At 45.1% G+C, this 17,936-nt stretch overlaps 1 protein-coding gene and 1 long non-coding RNA gene across 2 annotated transcripts in view; one reads left to right on the top strand and one right to left on the bottom strand.

Annotated features, from left to right (window-relative positions):
- Window positions 1-16,443: 16,443 nt before the first annotated feature.
- Window positions 16,444-17,646, top strand: LOC119296034. The gene is made up of 2 exons (XR_005144642.1): window positions 16,444-17,048; window positions 17,339-17,646. It is a non-coding gene; the product is annotated as an uncharacterized LOC119296034 (long non-coding RNA).
- The window catches only part of LOC119296033 (phosphatidylinositol 4-phosphate 5-kinase 4-like), a 4,451-nt gene continuing 3,559 nt past the window's right edge, over window positions 17,045-17,936 (bottom strand). The window contains exon 8 of the mRNA XM_037574452.1: window positions 17,045-17,839. Coding sequence (XP_037430349.1) covers window positions 17,542-17,839 — 298 coding nt within the window. The 3' untranslated portion in view covers window positions 17,045-17,541. The remainder of the gene's footprint in view (window positions 17,840-17,936) is intronic.

The raw sequence follows: 17,936 nt of genomic DNA, 5'->3' as shown, positions 1-17,936 counted from the left end.
TAACACTGCAAACATGGAACCTTTCACTAAGGATCTTCTATCCGATAAATGCCCAAAGCTAGGAAAATATTCCCTGATATTTTCTTGGTCCATCTGCGACACCTAGTACTGCATTAGGTCACCCCTAGCACTGCATCTTGCTATGTCATGCTTTGTGATGCATTTGTTTGCTTTATATTTACTATTTCTTCCCCCTCTTCTCTTCGGTAGATCCCGAGACTGTTGCCAATGCCCCTGTGATCGACAACATCGACGATGACCCTTCCTTCTCGGCAGAGCTACCAGGCAAGCAAAAACCCCTTGATCATTCCTATATCTCCCATTCTTTCTCTCTCATGCTTGCATTAGATTGTACTATTGTTGTTTGTCTCTTCCTATTCAGATGCATAGCCTGCTTTTGTAACCTGCTATTGTTACCTACCTGCTTATCCTATATGCTTAGTATTGGTTGGTTAGTGATCCACCAGTGACCCCTCACCTTGTCCCTGTTGCCCCCGCTTTATGATCGATGATTCGATCAACGTGATCGAGGTGCAGAGACTGACACAACACTGCACACCACCTTAGGTGTACGACTCTGCAGAGCTACTATCGAGTGTCGAGGGTGATACCTCATATCGCACTCCTGATGATACCTCCGTAGTTTACCCAATCGGTCATGGACTTCCGAGGGTGATTCCTCATACCCACTCCTGATAACAACTCTGTCGTGCAACACCTCAAGTGTGAACCCTTCGAGGGTGATTCCTCCAAGGTCACCTTGATGGTTACATCGAGTGGGACTCCATCCAGGGTGATTCCTCGGATTTCCCCTTGATGTTATGGGCACACGGTTACTTTGACTTTACCCCAGAACCATGTTGAAGTTGGGTCGGCCCAGAGGGGTACCCGCGAGAGAAATATGAAGTCGGGTTGACCGTGAGGGTACCACAAGTGTTACTTTTTCCGCGGAACTGGAGGGACAGACGGTACTACCCCGGTAGAGGTGGACATGAGTTTCCGACAGTCTCTTGTGAGTTGGGTTGACCTGGAGGGTACCCGCGAGATAATTACATGGCATAGCCGTGCATCCTTAGCCTTTGTCGTAAGTCCGTGAGACGGAGCGACGTGACCACAGATCGTGGATCATTGATCATCTTCGTGCACTCCCAAGACACTAACGGGTTTGGATATGTGATCTGAGTAGGCCTCTGGCCTTTTCGCACTAACCACCACGTGGGAATAAGTATAGGCACTTGGCTCCGTATGATTCTCCGAAAGCTCTTCAGACATTAGCGATTGAGCGGCACGCGCCCAGGTGTTCCGCGTAGGCACCTGCTTTGTATAAAGAGGTAGCCAGGACTGATCCCAGGCATCCACGCAACACGCAGGATTGCAAAGGGCGATGGGCCCAAGACCCCTGAGCGCTTAGAATGTAGACCGACGTGTTGGTCTCTCCGTTGAGCCTAGGTAGGACTACGGCGTGCCGACCAGCCGAGACCGGGCATGACCCGGGAAAAGTGTGTCCGGCCAAAGCTAATTGAATGTGTTGGGTAAGTTGGTGCACCCCTGCGCGGAAGTTAATTTATTCGAATAGCCGTGTCCACGGTAACGGACGCTCGGAGTTGTATCCCGACCTATACAACTAGAACTAGTTACTGGAGACATGAAATGGATATGATGGCTCTGGGGTTGCTTCCTCGCAGGGAGTTGTGGAAGGATCTCTGAGCGTTAATATATATATATATATATATATATATATATATATATATATATATATATATATATATATATATATATGGCCGCGCTATTCGTCACCCTGGGTGAGAATAGTTACTCTTCACCCCCTCTCTATTTTGATGACAATGCACCATATTTTTAGGTTTCATAAAAAAATTTCTTATTTCATATGTAAAAAGAGAATGTAAGAAAATATATACTCACCTTAAAAAATATTTTATATTATGTAAAATTACGAACATAAAATCATAGTAAAAAACATATATAAAATGTGATATTTCTAGTCTTATAACCTCACGGTCGGTCTATTCCGCTAATATTAGCAGAATAACTATACTGATAACACTTCCGCATTGCACGCTCAATGCAAGTGCACGTCATTGTTTGAAGCAAGTGTGTTGCAGTACTCACGCGAGTGAACTTCCCGTCGCAAAAAAACTGCACACCGTGTTTTTTGGTATCTTTTTCGCTCTAGTTTTTTAACCATTTATCGGAACAAGGCATATAATATAGCGTTAAAAAGCTATGGATTAGGCGTTACTTCGCTATGTTGAACACTTTTTGAGATTCCTCACGGTTTAAAAGCAGTTTTGAAAATGGTGCGGCCCATAACGAGTGGCAGCGAGCGTTTTTTCGTGTTTTTCTCTAAACCGCTCGTCGGAATGAAGCAAATGATACACCGTTGGAAAGATATCATCGAGGTGCATCTTTTTAATATCTATTATTTTCTCTAATTCATTACGGTTTAAGAGTAGTTTCAAATTTACTAAATCACGGAATTCTGTTTTACGAATTTTTTTAAATGTTCGGTACTGTTTTCGCTCCATTTTTTTAACTATTTGTCGAAACGAGGCATGTAATATACCATTTAAAAGCTATGGACGAGACCCAACTTTCATATGTTGAAATCTTTTTGAGATTCCTTACGGTTTTAAGTTAATTTTTAGAATCATGCGGCGGATGACAAGTGGCAGCGGCCGTTTTTCACGAAATTTTTACAAACCGCTGGTCAGAATGATTTAAACGGTATGCCGTTGGAAAGTTATCGATGAGGCGCAACTTTTTCATGTAGAACACTCGCTCTAATTCTTTACGGTTTAAGGGGAATTTCTAATTTACCGAAATGCGGATACTCTGTTTTTCGCAACACCCAAATCGACATGCGTACTTCATCCGACTGAAAGCGCACTGCATCAGACAGGTAAAAGAACTGCATGGTTTCTTTTTTGTGGGACGTAAATTTTTTAAGACGAGGAAGAAAACCGTTCTGCTTTTAGACTGAAAACCGCACTGCGTTAGACAGACTAGCGAACAGCATGATTTTTTTTGTGGGACGTAATTTTTTAAGACAAGGAAGAAAACCGCACTGCTTTTAAACTGAAAACCACACTGCATCAAACGGGCAAGCGAACTTCATGATTTCTTTTATTTATGCATAAATTTTCTCACAAGGGTTTTTGTTGTTTTTTTCGACTTTTTTTATCAACGCGAGGTGACCGCAGATACGAGGGCGAGTGAACCGCGACAATTATCAAAGTGAACCGCATTACTATTGTTGTTTTGCTAATTGTTTTGCATTTTCATGTTGGGCACAAGTGAACAGCATCACTCTCAAAAGTGAACCACATCCGAGAACCAAACGCACTGCAAGTATTGATGTAGTCGCTTGAATTTTGAGATGCACGAAACAAATTGCACTCATACCAAGGGGTAATGAGCTGTTGCACAAATTGGAATAAACTACTTTTGTATTTTTCAAACAAATTTTACTGAAGACATGGGTACTGCAGATGGGAGACTAGCAAATTGCACCAGAACACACAAAGTTTTAGGCCACACCCCCGCAGCACTGCACTGCAATACTGACATGAAATTAAACTCTTTAACCACAATGGTATCCTAGCCGAACTACAGCAGGGTACTCCAACATGCCATACTGTACCAAAACGCCCGATTTATGTTTTCACCTTTTTCGTTTTTCTCCCCTGTGCTAGAAAATAAATAATCTCCAACTGAACCCCTTCGACATAAACAATAAACTAAGAAACTTTTGTTGCAGCGAACCTCTTCAAAATAACTGAACCCCTGTCCTACAAAAGAGTGTATACTGAGCTGAACCGCAAAACATATAAAATCAAGAACTACAGCTACATTTAAATTTTTCTTCAACAAGTGAACTACAGTGCTTGGGCCAAACTGCACCTATGTGGATAGATGTGACCCATGTCTCTGTCGACAGCCAAAACTGGGAGACGGAGGTGTTGACAGCCAAAAAGCTAGAGCATCATCTCTAAAGTGCACTACACGCGCACTCGCCGGAAGACAGTGGCACATACCGAACCGAACTACAGTGTGGTGGCCACAGCGTCGACCGTTGACCTCGTCGATGGCAAGGGGCGCACGGCCTGGGAGGGAGGGAAGGGAAGGGCAGAGGAGTAGGAGGGGCGGCGGAGGGATCTTGCCAAGATGGGGGTCACCAGTTCCCGTGAATCACAAGGCACATATCATCCTCCTCCTCGTTGTTTTTGTCAGCGCCACCGCATTGTACGTCTACGCACTGCCGAACTGCACACAGAAACGAGATGGGGTCAGGAAGATTTGGCATTCGGTTGGTGAGCGCTAGGAAGGAGGATCCATAGTTGGGGGTGGTGGTTGCCATCAGAGGAGTGGCTACTGTGGGGTTGGGGTAGGGTGCCTCATGCCCCGGCGAGTCCAGGAAGGTAGGGGCGCGGTGCCGGCGAGTCATGGAGAAGGGGAGGGTCACCAGGATCCATGGCGACGAGAGGGGTCAACGGCATCTGCTGCTTAGGGAACTGCAACGCGTAGACGGAGAAGGTAGGGGAGAGACAAAGGGAGGTCAGGCAGGTGAACGGCGGCGCGGCGGCCGTGGATCTTAGCCGGGTTCAGAGAAGATTACCCCTGGAGCAAGCGTGACCCGTGGTGCGCGGCACAGGTGGCCGGGATTTTGGGCAGTGGCGCGGGGGAAGGAGGGGGGCACCGCGGCCTGGATCCGGCACAGGGCGTCACTGGGGGGGTGCGGGGGTGCGCCGCTGCCTAGATCCAGCGCCGGCTTGTACTGGGAGTTGCCGCGGGGAGGGCGGGTGGGGATGCGGTGCAGGCCTGAGCCAACGGAGTTGCAGTCCGCCTTCATGGCTTAGGGAGGGGAGGACGCCATGTTCGAGCAGAGAAGTACGATTTGGCGAGATCCAGGGCTGGCGGTGTGGAGGAGCAAGTGCGGCAGAATGGTGGGTGGGGGAGTCCCAGGGGCCGGCTCTGGTGGCTGTCGCGCCCGTCGGAAGGAGAAGAAGTGTGTGAGGCGAGGAGGTGGGCGCGAGGAGGTGAAGAAGGTGGGTAGGGAGCGGTTGTGTGCCACGGGGGGTGGCCGGAGCTCGCTCACTCGCTCTGGTGGGAAAGCTACAGGTAGGAGAGGGGAGGTTGTTTTGCGGGTGCGTGTGGCACGAAGATGGGTGTTAGCAGAATAAGCGAGAAGTGTTAGCATAATAAGGGTCTTAGGGGGTGTTATTAGAATAGACCCACCCTATATATACACACACACATTGTCTTATAAAAAATAGAGTTGATAATCGTGTGCCTGCCATCCTGCAATTAATATAGGTCATCCAATTTATATCTGACGGATAGGAAGGAAACTATGGCAATTTTACAAAAGGATACACACACCTCTCTCCACATTTGCAAATAAGGCATTCCCTCATTCGTCCTTTTCTCCCACAAGATAAATTACTCATACAAATGCATCTTGACGTTCCATGCAACGCACACGCATCTTGCTAGAATATATATAGTAACACTATTCATCACCCAGGGTGTAGAATAGTTATTCTTCCCCCAATGTAATCTTACGATCATTTCATAAATAAATTATGTTTCAAATACAAATAGTTACAGTCATATTGATTCACTGCGTAAAATTTGGCATAAAAAACTTAGAAGACCAGAAAAATTACATTTTATGTACATTTTACACTATGCATTTGCATTTGTAATTTACGTAACATAAAATAATTTTTATGGTGATTATATATTTTCTTACACTCTTTTTTTACGTCTGAAATAAGATAAAATTTACAGAACATAAAATTAAGGTGCATTGATGTTAAAATAAAGGGGTGAAGAATAACTATTCTATCAATTATTCGGGCGCGGAGGACCTATACCCGACCTGAATATTGATTGAAATTCCCATGATAGATCCATTAAATATTGATAAGGTATTATTTATCATATGGGCAGGGAACACCCTCTATAAATAATAATAATAATAATAATAATAATAATATAAAAAATAATAATAAGCAATGTTAAAAATTTAAGCAACCTTGGCATGTATGTATGCATACACTGGCACAATGATTCTTGAAGGCAGAAGAAGCTCTCAAGGCTAATCGCATGAAGATCTGTATGGCCGAAGGGCAAAGACTGGTACACAAAGGCCAGCAATTATTCACCGAGAGACAATGCCACGTGAAGAAAACAAAGATTCCTGAAGATTGAAGCTTGTCGGCACTCTCTCGCACTTTTCTATATTATTAGAAGGACACACATGTACCCTAGTAGTACACGTGTCCATGCTACCATATGTAAAATAAGTGAAGGAAGGCTCCCGAAGGCCTCCCTTGCAGCCACCCCTCGCCGCTATAAAATGGGACGCTGGGCTCAAGAAGAGGACACAAGACAGGTGAGCATGAAGCACTCAGAGCATCGAGACCCTCCACCAAAGCACCACTTCCTTTGTAGTTTAGCCACCACCACTGCTAGTAGAATAGCCAAGAAGGCGCTTAGTTCGCCAAGAGTTTGAAGGTAATTTCCTAGTTGTGTGTAATCCCTTCGGGGCCTCCCGAAAGGGAAAACCATATGTAAATTATGTTGTTGAAATGATGTAGTTTCTTGGTTTCACTTAGTGCTTTTATTTATGAATATATGGGACGAGTTCTTATGCTAGGGATCCTATAGGAGAAACCTCTGCGTGTGTAGTTCTCTGTGTAGCCCAGAGTGACGTTTGAATGAGAACCTTATGACCGTAGAGAAGTGTTCCCTTCAGGTGAAACTGCCTGGGAAGGCGATAGGAATTTACCCCATAAATTTGCAATTAAAACTGCTAAGTAAACGTAACTAGCTACATCTGATACAACATAATGATAAATATGGTGAGTACTGAGTAGGACTTTACACCACTGCGTACATTCGTCGGTCGATTTGTTGGCCTCGCCAGCCCAGAATAGATCTTGTATCAAATAAATAATCTAGTTAGAACGTGAAGGCAATCATATTGAATTAAATATTACTATGAAAGTGAAAGTACTATTCCAAATAGTGTTTTAAATAGTAAAGCACTTTTGTGAATAGTGCCCTACCTAGTGAATAGTAAATACTATTCAAGATAAAAAGTATGTCCTCTCTACCACTTTCACCTAATCAAAATCTTAATTAATATTAATTAGAATATATTAGTAAAAAAATTATTCATATATTATTGGTATCAGAACCATATACACACACACACACACACACACACACACACACACACACACACACACACACACACACACACACATATATATATATATATATATATATATATATATATATATATATATATATATATCCACTAATTGTTTTAGTCCTTTAACTTTTAAAGGATCGGCTAGAGATGGCCTTATGCCTTGTTTATTTCAGTTCTTCACAATGTGATGCTCTATATGTGCAACTATTTGTTATGCAATTCAATTTCATCAATAACAATTTCAACAATACCATTATGAATTACGATATTTGGTTGCTGTTAAGGATATTGTAGTTAACATGTATTTTTGATTTTTTAACAATAACTAGTGTACTTTAGACCTGCACAATACCAGTTTGAATGACTATTTGCTTGTTTATAAATGTTATGCCTGATGCAGTTAACACACCTTTCCACTTCTTGTTTTGCTTAACTAGCGTGCTTAAGCTTGCACACTAAAGCTATCATTTGTAGATTATGTTGTCTACCATGGATATATTTGGTTGATGTTTAGCCTGTTGTGCTTAACATGCCTTTATATGTACTCATACATGACAATATTGAGAATAGTGTTGTTTTTTCCATTGAGGTTTGTTTCATCGCATTGCTTATATGTACTCATTGTTCAGGATCTCGGTAGCTGGTACCATATAGCCTGGGGGCTGATAAGGGATTAATCATTGAATCGGACATTTCACTGAATGTATCTGTAACTCATTTATCAGTAGGTTAACTAGGGCCATATTTAATATATCTGAGGCTACATAGCAACATGCATTGTACTGAATGACTAAATATGCAATCCCAGGCTACATAGCTACAAGGAAGAGTGTTACCTTAATGTTCGTATTACCTTAATGTTTTGATGATGTCTAGTTATACGTGTATAAAATATTATATAATGGGATGGAGGGAGTGTTGTACTACATCATTTTTCTGTTTAGCTTCTAATATTAACTTGGTGCTTTTAGGTACACATGTCATTGCCAAAGATCCACACTTCGATCCTTTCTGCATATGGGGCAATGAGATATTCATTAACCAGCACCAAGTGAGGAAACTGGTAAAGATTGTTATTAAAATGGGTCAAAAGATGTCAATCAAACTATACATTTACACTTTATGCAAGACAACAGTGAACTGCAAGATGGTAAGTAAGAACCCCGTAGCCTTCTTTTTACTGCCCGTAATGAGTTTTTTTAGATGACAATGTCTATATCTTTTTTCCTTTGAAGTGGATCCTGAAGCAGTTTACTCAAGATTACCTCTCAAACTACATGATTGGCGGCCGGCCATCAGAAGGAGTTGGACTAGAGTCGTGCGTGCCTTCTGCATCCAGGAGAGCACAATAGGGCCATTCCGCTTCACCTTGTTCAAGAACCAGAATGTTTGTCGCCTCTTTCTTTACCATCTGTAATAGTACAATTATAGAACCCTGGTTCATCATTCTTTATTTGGTGCTTATGTAATTCTTAAACATATGTACCTATGAATTGAATAATGCATTGGTTGTTTGAACCTGATGGATATGAATAAAGCTATAGCCTACTTTCAAGTTTAAATTAGGTACAATTTTAAATAGCAACAATTAAATTAGGGCAAAATTACGGCACACACGGTTAATAAAGCACAGCGTGTGCGATATACATCATAATCCGACACGGTTCACGGAGTGGAAACGTGTGTAACAATGCACACAGTTGCTGTTTGCAAAGCGTGTGTGATGTCAGACACTGTCACATATGGTGCGGGAAAACTAAATGTGTGTGAATGTCTACCTATCATACACAGTTTATAATCATGAACTATTTGTGATGTGCCAGACACCGTAAACGTAGAGCTAGTTTGGTACGTGCCTAGAAAACTCCCGTGCCTGGAATCTGCTTGGGCCTGGAATCTACCTGGGTTTAGGTAAAACCACAAAACTCCGACTGCAATGGCAATGCGAGCACAAACGAGTAGCAAGGATGAAACGATTCAGATATGCGAGACATCGGAAACGGTTATATAGGGGCAACTGTGTGCATCAAGGCTCCCTATCCCTAACGGTTTCTGGGTCGTGTGCGAAGGACCCCCCTATCGCCCACACTCACTAGGTGACGGTTCTGAGCACCGTCGCGGAAAGGGGTTAAAACCCGTTTGAGTAGGACCAACACGTATCAGTGCACGTAGGACTTGGAGACCAAGGCAGAAGAGTCCCGAGGTGACGGAAAGGGTCCAGGGCGCGCCCCTTGCCTTGTGGGTCCCTCAAAGCTCCTCTAACCCTATTGTTCAGCCTATAAATTCCCAAATATTCCAAAACCATCATAAGCATCCACGAAAATACTTTTCTACCGCCGCAACCTTCTGTCCCCGTGAGATCCCATCTTGGGGCGGCGATCTGCCAGAGGGGAATTCGATCATGGAGGGCATCTAAATCAACCCTATTGCCCTTCCAATGAAACATGAGTAGTTTACCTTAGACTTACGGGTCCATAGCTGGTAGCTAGATGGCTTCTTCTCTCTCTATGATCTTCAATACCATGTTCTCCTCGTTGTTCTTGGAGTTCTATCCGATGTAATATTCTTTTGCGGTGTGTTTGTCGAGATCCGATGAATTGTGGATTTCTGATTAGATTATCTATGAATATTATATGAATCTTCTATGAATTCTTATATGCATGATTTGATATCTTTACATTTCTCTTCGAATTATCAGTTTGGTTTGGCCAACTAGTTTGGTATTTCTTGCAATGGGAGAGGTGCTTAGTTTTGGGTTCAATCTTGCGATGTCCTCACCTAGTGATAAAGTAGGGGTAGCAAGGCACGTATTGTATTGTTGTCGGGTTTTCATCATATTGTTGATTTTATCCCTCTACATCATGTCATCTTACTTAAGGCGTTACTCCGTTCTTTATGAACTTAATACTCCACATGCATGTTGGATAGCGGTCGATGTGTGGAGTAATAGTAGTAGATGTAGAATCGTTTTGGTCTACTTGACACGGACGTGATGCCTCAATGCATGATCGGATGTCGCTATAACTTTGCACTTTTCTATCAATTGCACGCCAATAATTTGTTCACCCAACATACTATTTGCCTTCAAGAGAGAAGCCTCTAGTGAAACCTATGGCCCCCGGGTCTTTTCCATCATATATTTTTAGATATATAAACCAAAACACCCAAAAATACCTTACTGAAATTTATTTGTTTTTATTTTGTTTTAAGTTTTAGTAATCTTTTATATCTATCTCTATCAGATCTCACCATTTCAATTGACCGTGCGAAGGGGTTGACAACCCCTTTATCGCGTTCGCTGTAAGTGTTTGATTGTTTGTGCAGGTGTATGGATTGGATACTTGCTTGTACCTCCTACTTGATTGATACCTTGGTTCTCTAACAGAGGAAAATACTTATCTCTACTTTGCTGCATGTCCCTTTCCTCTTAAAGGGAAAAAACAACGCAAGCTCAAGAAGTAGCAGTGCATAGATTGGAGACCTGCTTGTGCCTCCTACTGGATTGATACCCTGGTTCTTAACTGAGGGAAATACCTATCTCTACTTTGTTGCATCACCCTTTTCTCTTCAAGGGAAAAATCAACGCAAGCTCAAGAAGTAGCTAAGGCACCCATGGATACGGCTAGCCTTTGATTGTGTAAGAATGGTGTAAAAAGGAATAAACTTTATTTTATGTGTGGGAACCGCCTATGATTTACCTAGCATGGCAGATATTGGGAATTCTCGGTCGTTTTCATTAACAGGAAAAGCATGCCTCTCAAAACAATTTTTATCTCTCAATTTAAGCTTTGAGCTCTTGCACCTCTACAAATCTCTGCTTCCCTCTGCAAAGGGCCTCTCTACTTACTTTTATGAAATTTTTATTTTTATTTGAGTCTCCATCTTCTCTTATAAAGCACCAACTAGGGAAAACTATTGTCATACTTGTGCATTTGATGTATCTAATATTTGAGTGTGTTTCCTGAATAGATCAATGATAGAGCATAATGGGCTAGGGATAACTTTCTTTGGCGTTAATATTTTGAAAGACATGGTTGCCTGTTAGTATGGTTGAGTATTGATGCCTTCATGTCAAATTATAGACTATTGATTTTAATCATTCAATTGCAAATATCCATGCCAAAAAGACGAGTGACAAGGCCACGTCGGCGCCACTATGGGCCGCCGTTTTCTTCCATGCCTGCACTCGGGCAGGGATCTCGTTCAGCCGTGTCATCATAGACTCCAGATCCGCCTGGACCGACTCTCCAGGCTACAGCTCCTTTTCAATTCTTCCCATGGCGCCACGCAGTCGAATGATGAAACCCAGGGCGTTGTCAAGGCGTTCGTCCAATGGGAGGACGGCGAGGGCGGCCTTGTCATTGATAAGTTGCCTTGAAGGATTCAGGTCCCACTCGACCCGCTCTGTCTCCAGCTCCACATCAGGCAGTACTCTGTTGGAGGAAGCAACATAAAATCAGCAGTTGAAGGAACCCAAGAGCAAGGGAATTTCATTCGGGCCGAAAACTTACCAACAAGCTTCTTATTCATCTCTGAGCAGAAGTCATCGATATACTTCTCGAGTGCGTTCTTCTTCTCGAGGAGATGAGCAACCTTCTCCTCCAAGGTCTTCTTCAACTGCTCGGAGGCACGAGCCAGGTCCTTGCACTTCTTCTCCCACTTAGAAGCTTCAACTTACGATGTGCCAGCGGCGGCATTGAGGGTCTTGATCTCCTCCTCCAGCTTGTCGACTGATGCCAGCTTCTCCTTGGTGGTCTAGGTTTTGGTCCTGGCTTCATTCTGTGCCAGCGCCAGCTGCTTGTCCTTGTCGTCCAAGGCCTACTTCATGGTATCTAAAGAAATAGAAGTCCTGAGCCTCTTTACAAGTTGGGCATTCTTGCTAAAAACATCTGTCGAGGCAGATTGATTCGGATCAAGGGAGAAAACAAAATACAATGACTAGTGAAGGGAAGCGACTAACCTCCCAGGGTCTTCTTCTCCTTCCCTAGTATGGCACTCTTGTGTTTCTCCGCATCTAGGTCCACTCGTAGCGATATCACTTCCTTCTTCAAGGCGGCATAGTGAGACCCCAGCTTGCAAGCCCTCTGTATCACATGAGGAGACAGTCAGTCCAAAGATATGAACAAGATCAAAAATAATCACACTAAGTCCTAGATCATTCGGCTGACCACCGAGTCGGCTATGAAGAAGATCGAGGACAGCAACACACTAGTCTTTGATCATTCGGCTAACAATCAAGTCGATAATGAAGAAGATCAAAGACAATGACACCCTGGCCTTCGTCTCATTAGACGGCCCACTCGGTCAGCCGAGTGCGGTGATGCACCCTGAGTATCGCACGACGAATATAGTTCTAAGGAATACCGTTGATTTCCTGCAATCGGCGACAGTCTCGGGGACTACACCCAGTGGGTGCACTCAGCGTGCCCCTACTGGAAAGTGACTCGTCTTGATGAGATAAAAAGGTAGAAACTCTAAGACAACCACCGACTACTTCCAGTCAGCGGTAGCCTCGGGGACTACACCCAATGGGTGCACTTAGCGTGCCCCCATTGGAATCGAAAACACTCAAAAACGCCCTGGTTGAGTCCGAATGACAATGGTGACAAAAAAAACTTAAGTTCTAAGACTCCACCGGCTGCTTCTAATAAATGGGAGCCTCGGGGACTACACCCAGTGGGTGCACTTAGCGTGCCCCCACTGTAGCACCTAGCGGCCGTGCTTCGTGCAAACCCACTATCAGGAATACTAAGGACCATTCGAAGCATGAAGAGGAAAGCAAAATTCAGAAACTTCGACTTAAAATCATACTCACAATGGTACTTACTCGGACGTTGGTCTACAGCGTCTCGCTGGCGTCATACACGTCCTTTAGCCGCTCACACATCAACTTCACCTGGATGAGGGCTTCTTTTCTTCCCCCACTTGGTTTTCTGGGACATGGTAAAGGGGGTAGGCGGTGATGGAGGTCGGCGTCGGTGTCACTCGTCACATCCTCGGGCGACCGTTCGATCACTGGTATGTCAGAAATTAGGTGATGGAAACTCTGGAGAAACAAAAATGCCACAACACAGGAATCATATACGCAAGAAGTAACTTATGGATGGTCTGACTGGTCAGAAGAAGATTACTCGACTGGCGGCAAGTCCTTGGCATATGGGGGCACCCTCCTGGCCCTTAGTGGGTTGTCCCGAGTGCAAGTGATAGCTCTGATCTTTGCGCCCACATCCTTCTTGGCGAGCTCCTCCGGGTGCACCTGGGTGAGGTCACTCAGCCCCTTGTACATCCACATGGGTGGGCCCTGGCCTACAGCGGTTGGATCCGCCGACTAAGGAGTGTCTCCAGCAGAACCATCCCATTGATGCCGGCGTTCACGACCCCAACTAGGGCACTGGCCAGGATGCTGACCTCTGTCTTCTCCTCCTTCATCACAGTGAGGGACTTGGGAGCCCTCACCTTCTCTACCTAGTACGGAGGAAGACCCGGCTGGTTATTGGCCCCGGGGATGTCCCTGCAGTAAAACCAGGTTCTCTGCCATCCCTTGACGGAGCCGGGGAAACTCATCTTAGGGAAGGCACTGCCGCCCCGGAGTTGGATCCCCAATCCCCCGCATAGCTGGGTGACATGGGTCTTTTCACCAGTCGACGAATCCTTTTTCAAGGTTATCAACCGGTATGTGAAGGTGTTTGAGAAGACCCTAATGCGAGTGGCAACCAAGAAAGTTTTCACAAAGAGAAATGAAAGCCGAGAGGTAGATGACAACGTTTGGAGGGAGATGGTGGAGCTGCGCCCCAAAGTAACCCAAAAAGGCCCGAAAGAAAGGATGGGGAGGCATCGAGAAAAATCTCTCGATGTGGGTCACTAGGAGAACACGCTCGTCCTCCTATGGCGCCAGCTCGACCTCTCCCGGCTTTGGGCGCCTCCATCCATGGGATGAGCCCCTCTGCGGCAAGGTCCTCCAACTGCTTGGCCGAGACGCCCTAGGCAATCCAATCCCCCGACATGCTACCGGACCACCAGAGCTCGAGGAAGTGGCCTTCCCGGCTTTCTTCACTTTCTCCTCCTTAGCCATGGAATCCCTCGCCATAGCTTCAAGTGCTCTGGTGCGCTCAGGTGAAGAAGAGAAGCGGAGGAGTCGAGGGAGAAAAGGGGATCTAGAGAATTAACCCCAACCCCCAAACCTCTTATATCTCTGGTAAAAATCGTGCCATGGATCCCCAGCAACAGATCCCTAGATCGACGACGCCCGCAGTGGCAGCCGGCGCAGAGCAACAGTGGCACGTGGCGGATTTGGGGGCGAAAACCGAGGCGTCATGCCCCTACTTTCCCCACTAACCCGCGTCGTTACCGCTTCTACGTGCGCACACTCAATTTGGAATCACGTGATCTCAGTGGCGAATCAATCCGATTGATTGTTCGTCGCCCCTTTCCTAAAGGGCATTTTTTAGCCCGACTGGCCACCCTCCACGGGGACCCATGCACCCGGACATGAAATACACCTGACTGAAGTCACCTTCGGGATTGCTATGAGATGAGCTTGATGCCCCTCTGCGGGTTAACTTGTCCCTTTCACTAGGCTCCAAGGCGCATGACTTGTAAACTTGGACTCGGAGATGGCCTGCTCTAGCATTCCCCTGGGATAAGGAGTGGCATCTCCCCGAAGAGTCAGACCACGTACCGGCGTCGCCACTCGAGTTGTAATGGCATGTCCACACTCGGACCTCAAGTTTATCTCTCCCGAGAGACAAATGAATGCCACCAGGTTTTCCTCGATGATTAACAACACCCGGTCACCTGGGGAACCCTTTGGTCCAGAATCCGTTGTGTTTTCGTCCAAGGCGCATCTAACATAATTCGCAAACATATTTCGAGTGCCTATGAAGCACTCGGACTTAATCGAAAAGCTCAGTCCACTTGCCCTACGAAACCTCAACCGATTTGGGGGCTAATGATGAGGTCACCTACTACAGGCCGGGTCAAGGCCCTAACATCTGGGGCCCATCTAGGGCCCCACAACATCTTTGGTGGGTCTTTGTACCACATGAGCATTCAGATGCGTATAACTGGAAGGTCACTCGGATACCTCGATAGCACTCGGACGCACACTCTCCAGTCGGCTTCACCACCACCACTCGGACAAAGAATATGAAGGGACGACGTGGGAGCTGCAACGATCCAGTAGTTTTAAGTCCTTCTTTAAGTATAGTCATAGCTACCGTTACCTGTAACTGCTGTAGTTGTGACTATTTATACATGTAACTGCCGTAGTTATGAACATTAAACACCCCGGCGACGTGGGAGCGGTGGAGGCTGCAGCGCACTCTATGTAAGCCATCCTCCTCCTCCTCCTACGCAAGGGTTAAGCAATCTCTGTAATCATACCCCCTCCCCCCGAAAGAAAACAAGCCTCAGGGCACGAGACGTAGGGTTGTTATCTTTTCTGAGAGGGGCCTGAACTCGTAAAACATCGAGTGTTACATCTGTGTTGTAGCTAGGCTCTTCCCCTTTTTCCTATCCCTTGTACTCATTGTCAGGATCGTAACCTCGGCAGGCCTCGTCTAATAAAAGGGACGATGTTGGTGAACATAGTACAAAACAAAAAAAATTACGTACTAACGAATACGCCGAGGTTCACTATGAAGATGCATAGGCGTAGATCAATCTTTACCGATAAGAATGCAGCGGAGAAGTAGACGTTGGTGAAGACGTGTAGATTTCCGCATATAGGTTAAACCCTCTGGCCACGAGAATTTTCTCGATCTAGGATTGAATGTACGATTCCTCTGTGGTATCCACGCGTACCGTTTCCACGGTTCGGCAGCACTTCGTCCAGGACAAAGGTTAACCAGAGGATAAGAGGTGGAGCATAACTACACTCCTCGTGTTCGTCGAGTTGTCGTGCACAACTGACTTGACAGCTGGCAACATGCATCCGGTGGAGATACTCGGTCGTCACATGATGATGCATGGCAACAACGTGGTAGTGCAGCTACACGTTTGATGGTCGAAATTGTGGGCAGAAGCTACAACCTGGGAGGACTATGAGGTGCTTCGGCGACGTTTTCCAACAACAACCATCCGTTCAAGGGCCTCTTCTCAAGCAGGTGGGACCGCGGGAGTGTCACACTTGCGTCTAATGGCTATGGCATGGTGGGCTTCGGGCCGTGTGTGTGTGTGGGCGTATGGAGCCATGTGTGGCTATTTATGTGGTGTCGAAAGACTGAGGGTGTTTGTCGAATGAAGAAATGAAGAATAGTCTGGTTCTCCTCTCTTTGTCTCTCTCTCTTTGTTCTATGATCTCACCCATTCTCCTTCCTCTCCTAAATCTACCCAACTTTGTTCTATGATCTCACCTACTCTCCTTCCTATCCTAAACCTACCCAAGCACTCCGCCACCGTGCCTAAATCCTATGCACAAAGCTTCAGAAACCAGAGTACCTCTTGTACTCCCTCCGTCCGGAAATAACTGATGAACTAAAACCACGTCAGTTATTTCCGGTGCAGGGGTGCCTCAAAGCTCAGGTTTGCGCACACGCCAAATCATAAAACTTGTATCAGGACTTGGCTCATACATATCTCACGGGGTATTAACAGTATGACCCGAGTTGCCCAACCTGTCAATCTTCTCGGCGTTTGTGATTAATTCAGCCATAGGAGTAGCATTTTGCTCTCAAGTCCAGCAATTCAAATTGGTCAATATTTGCATCACATGTTGTGCACAATATAGTATGTCAGCAATTCAGATACAAAGAAAACACACCGGTTACATCAGGCAGCAGCATAGAAGCGTGGCATGTCAACTCAGGTAAAACATTTACATCTCTGAACTTGTCATTACAAAATATCATTGTAAGTTCAGGCTTCAGGTGGTGGACAAAAGGATCTTTCAAGTCAGCATCTACACTAACATTAGTGAACTCTGTATGCGTGTATATAGCTATTTAGGCATAGCTTGGCATTGCTGCGCTATGCTACACTGCCTGAAAAAGTACCTGTAGAAAGGCAGCTGTGTCTATTTTGTAAACAAACAAAAATGGACTGTTCGACCTGATTATTCAAATGCAACGCTGTCTCAAATGGAGCCTTATTTTCCAGCTGAATTCCGTGGAATCTGCAAGCAGGGGGCAGTACGACCAACCCGATTCTCAAGCTCTTTCTCATCCAGTGGAGTCCGGCGACCCGATGATGTACATGTAGAGGCATCGAGCCCTGCTGCAATGTCAGCAGCATGGTGTTTCGACAGTCAACGCATAAATCCATGCCAGAAGTCCTAGGAGCTGCTGAGTCTCAATATCTTTTCAGATGTCTACCTTGTCTTCTTGGAATGCTTTGTATACAAAATCTTTAAAGCGCCTGGAATACTGTTTTGGATCTACTGCTGAAATAGACGTTGGGTCATATTGGAAAGACTTGTATGCATGCTCAAGCTTTTTGCTGATATCATAGTCCTGAAGTATGTCTATAATCCCAAAGTACAATATAATATCGTACAACTCCCCGGTAGGTTCTCCAATAAGCTGTGGTTCACAATCACTCTTTCGAATTGTCAATTCAGCTTTTGTTGGCATGTTCGACCCGAGCTTTATCTTGGACAACCTGTCCACCCAAAGAATGTTAGTTATGCTTGTGTTAGAACACACAAAGCATGAATAGGAATACAACCAAATATCTATAGCATATGTATATAGGAAAA

This window comes from Triticum dicoccoides, chromosome 4B, assembly GCF_002162155.2.
Source record: "Triticum dicoccoides isolate Atlit2015 ecotype Zavitan chromosome 4B, WEW_v2.0, whole genome shotgun sequence".
NCBI lineage: Eukaryota > Viridiplantae > Streptophyta > Magnoliopsida > Poales > Poaceae > Triticum > Triticum dicoccoides.
Note: the sequence above shows the minus strand (reverse complement) of the source record. Positions and strands in the feature narration are given on the sequence as shown.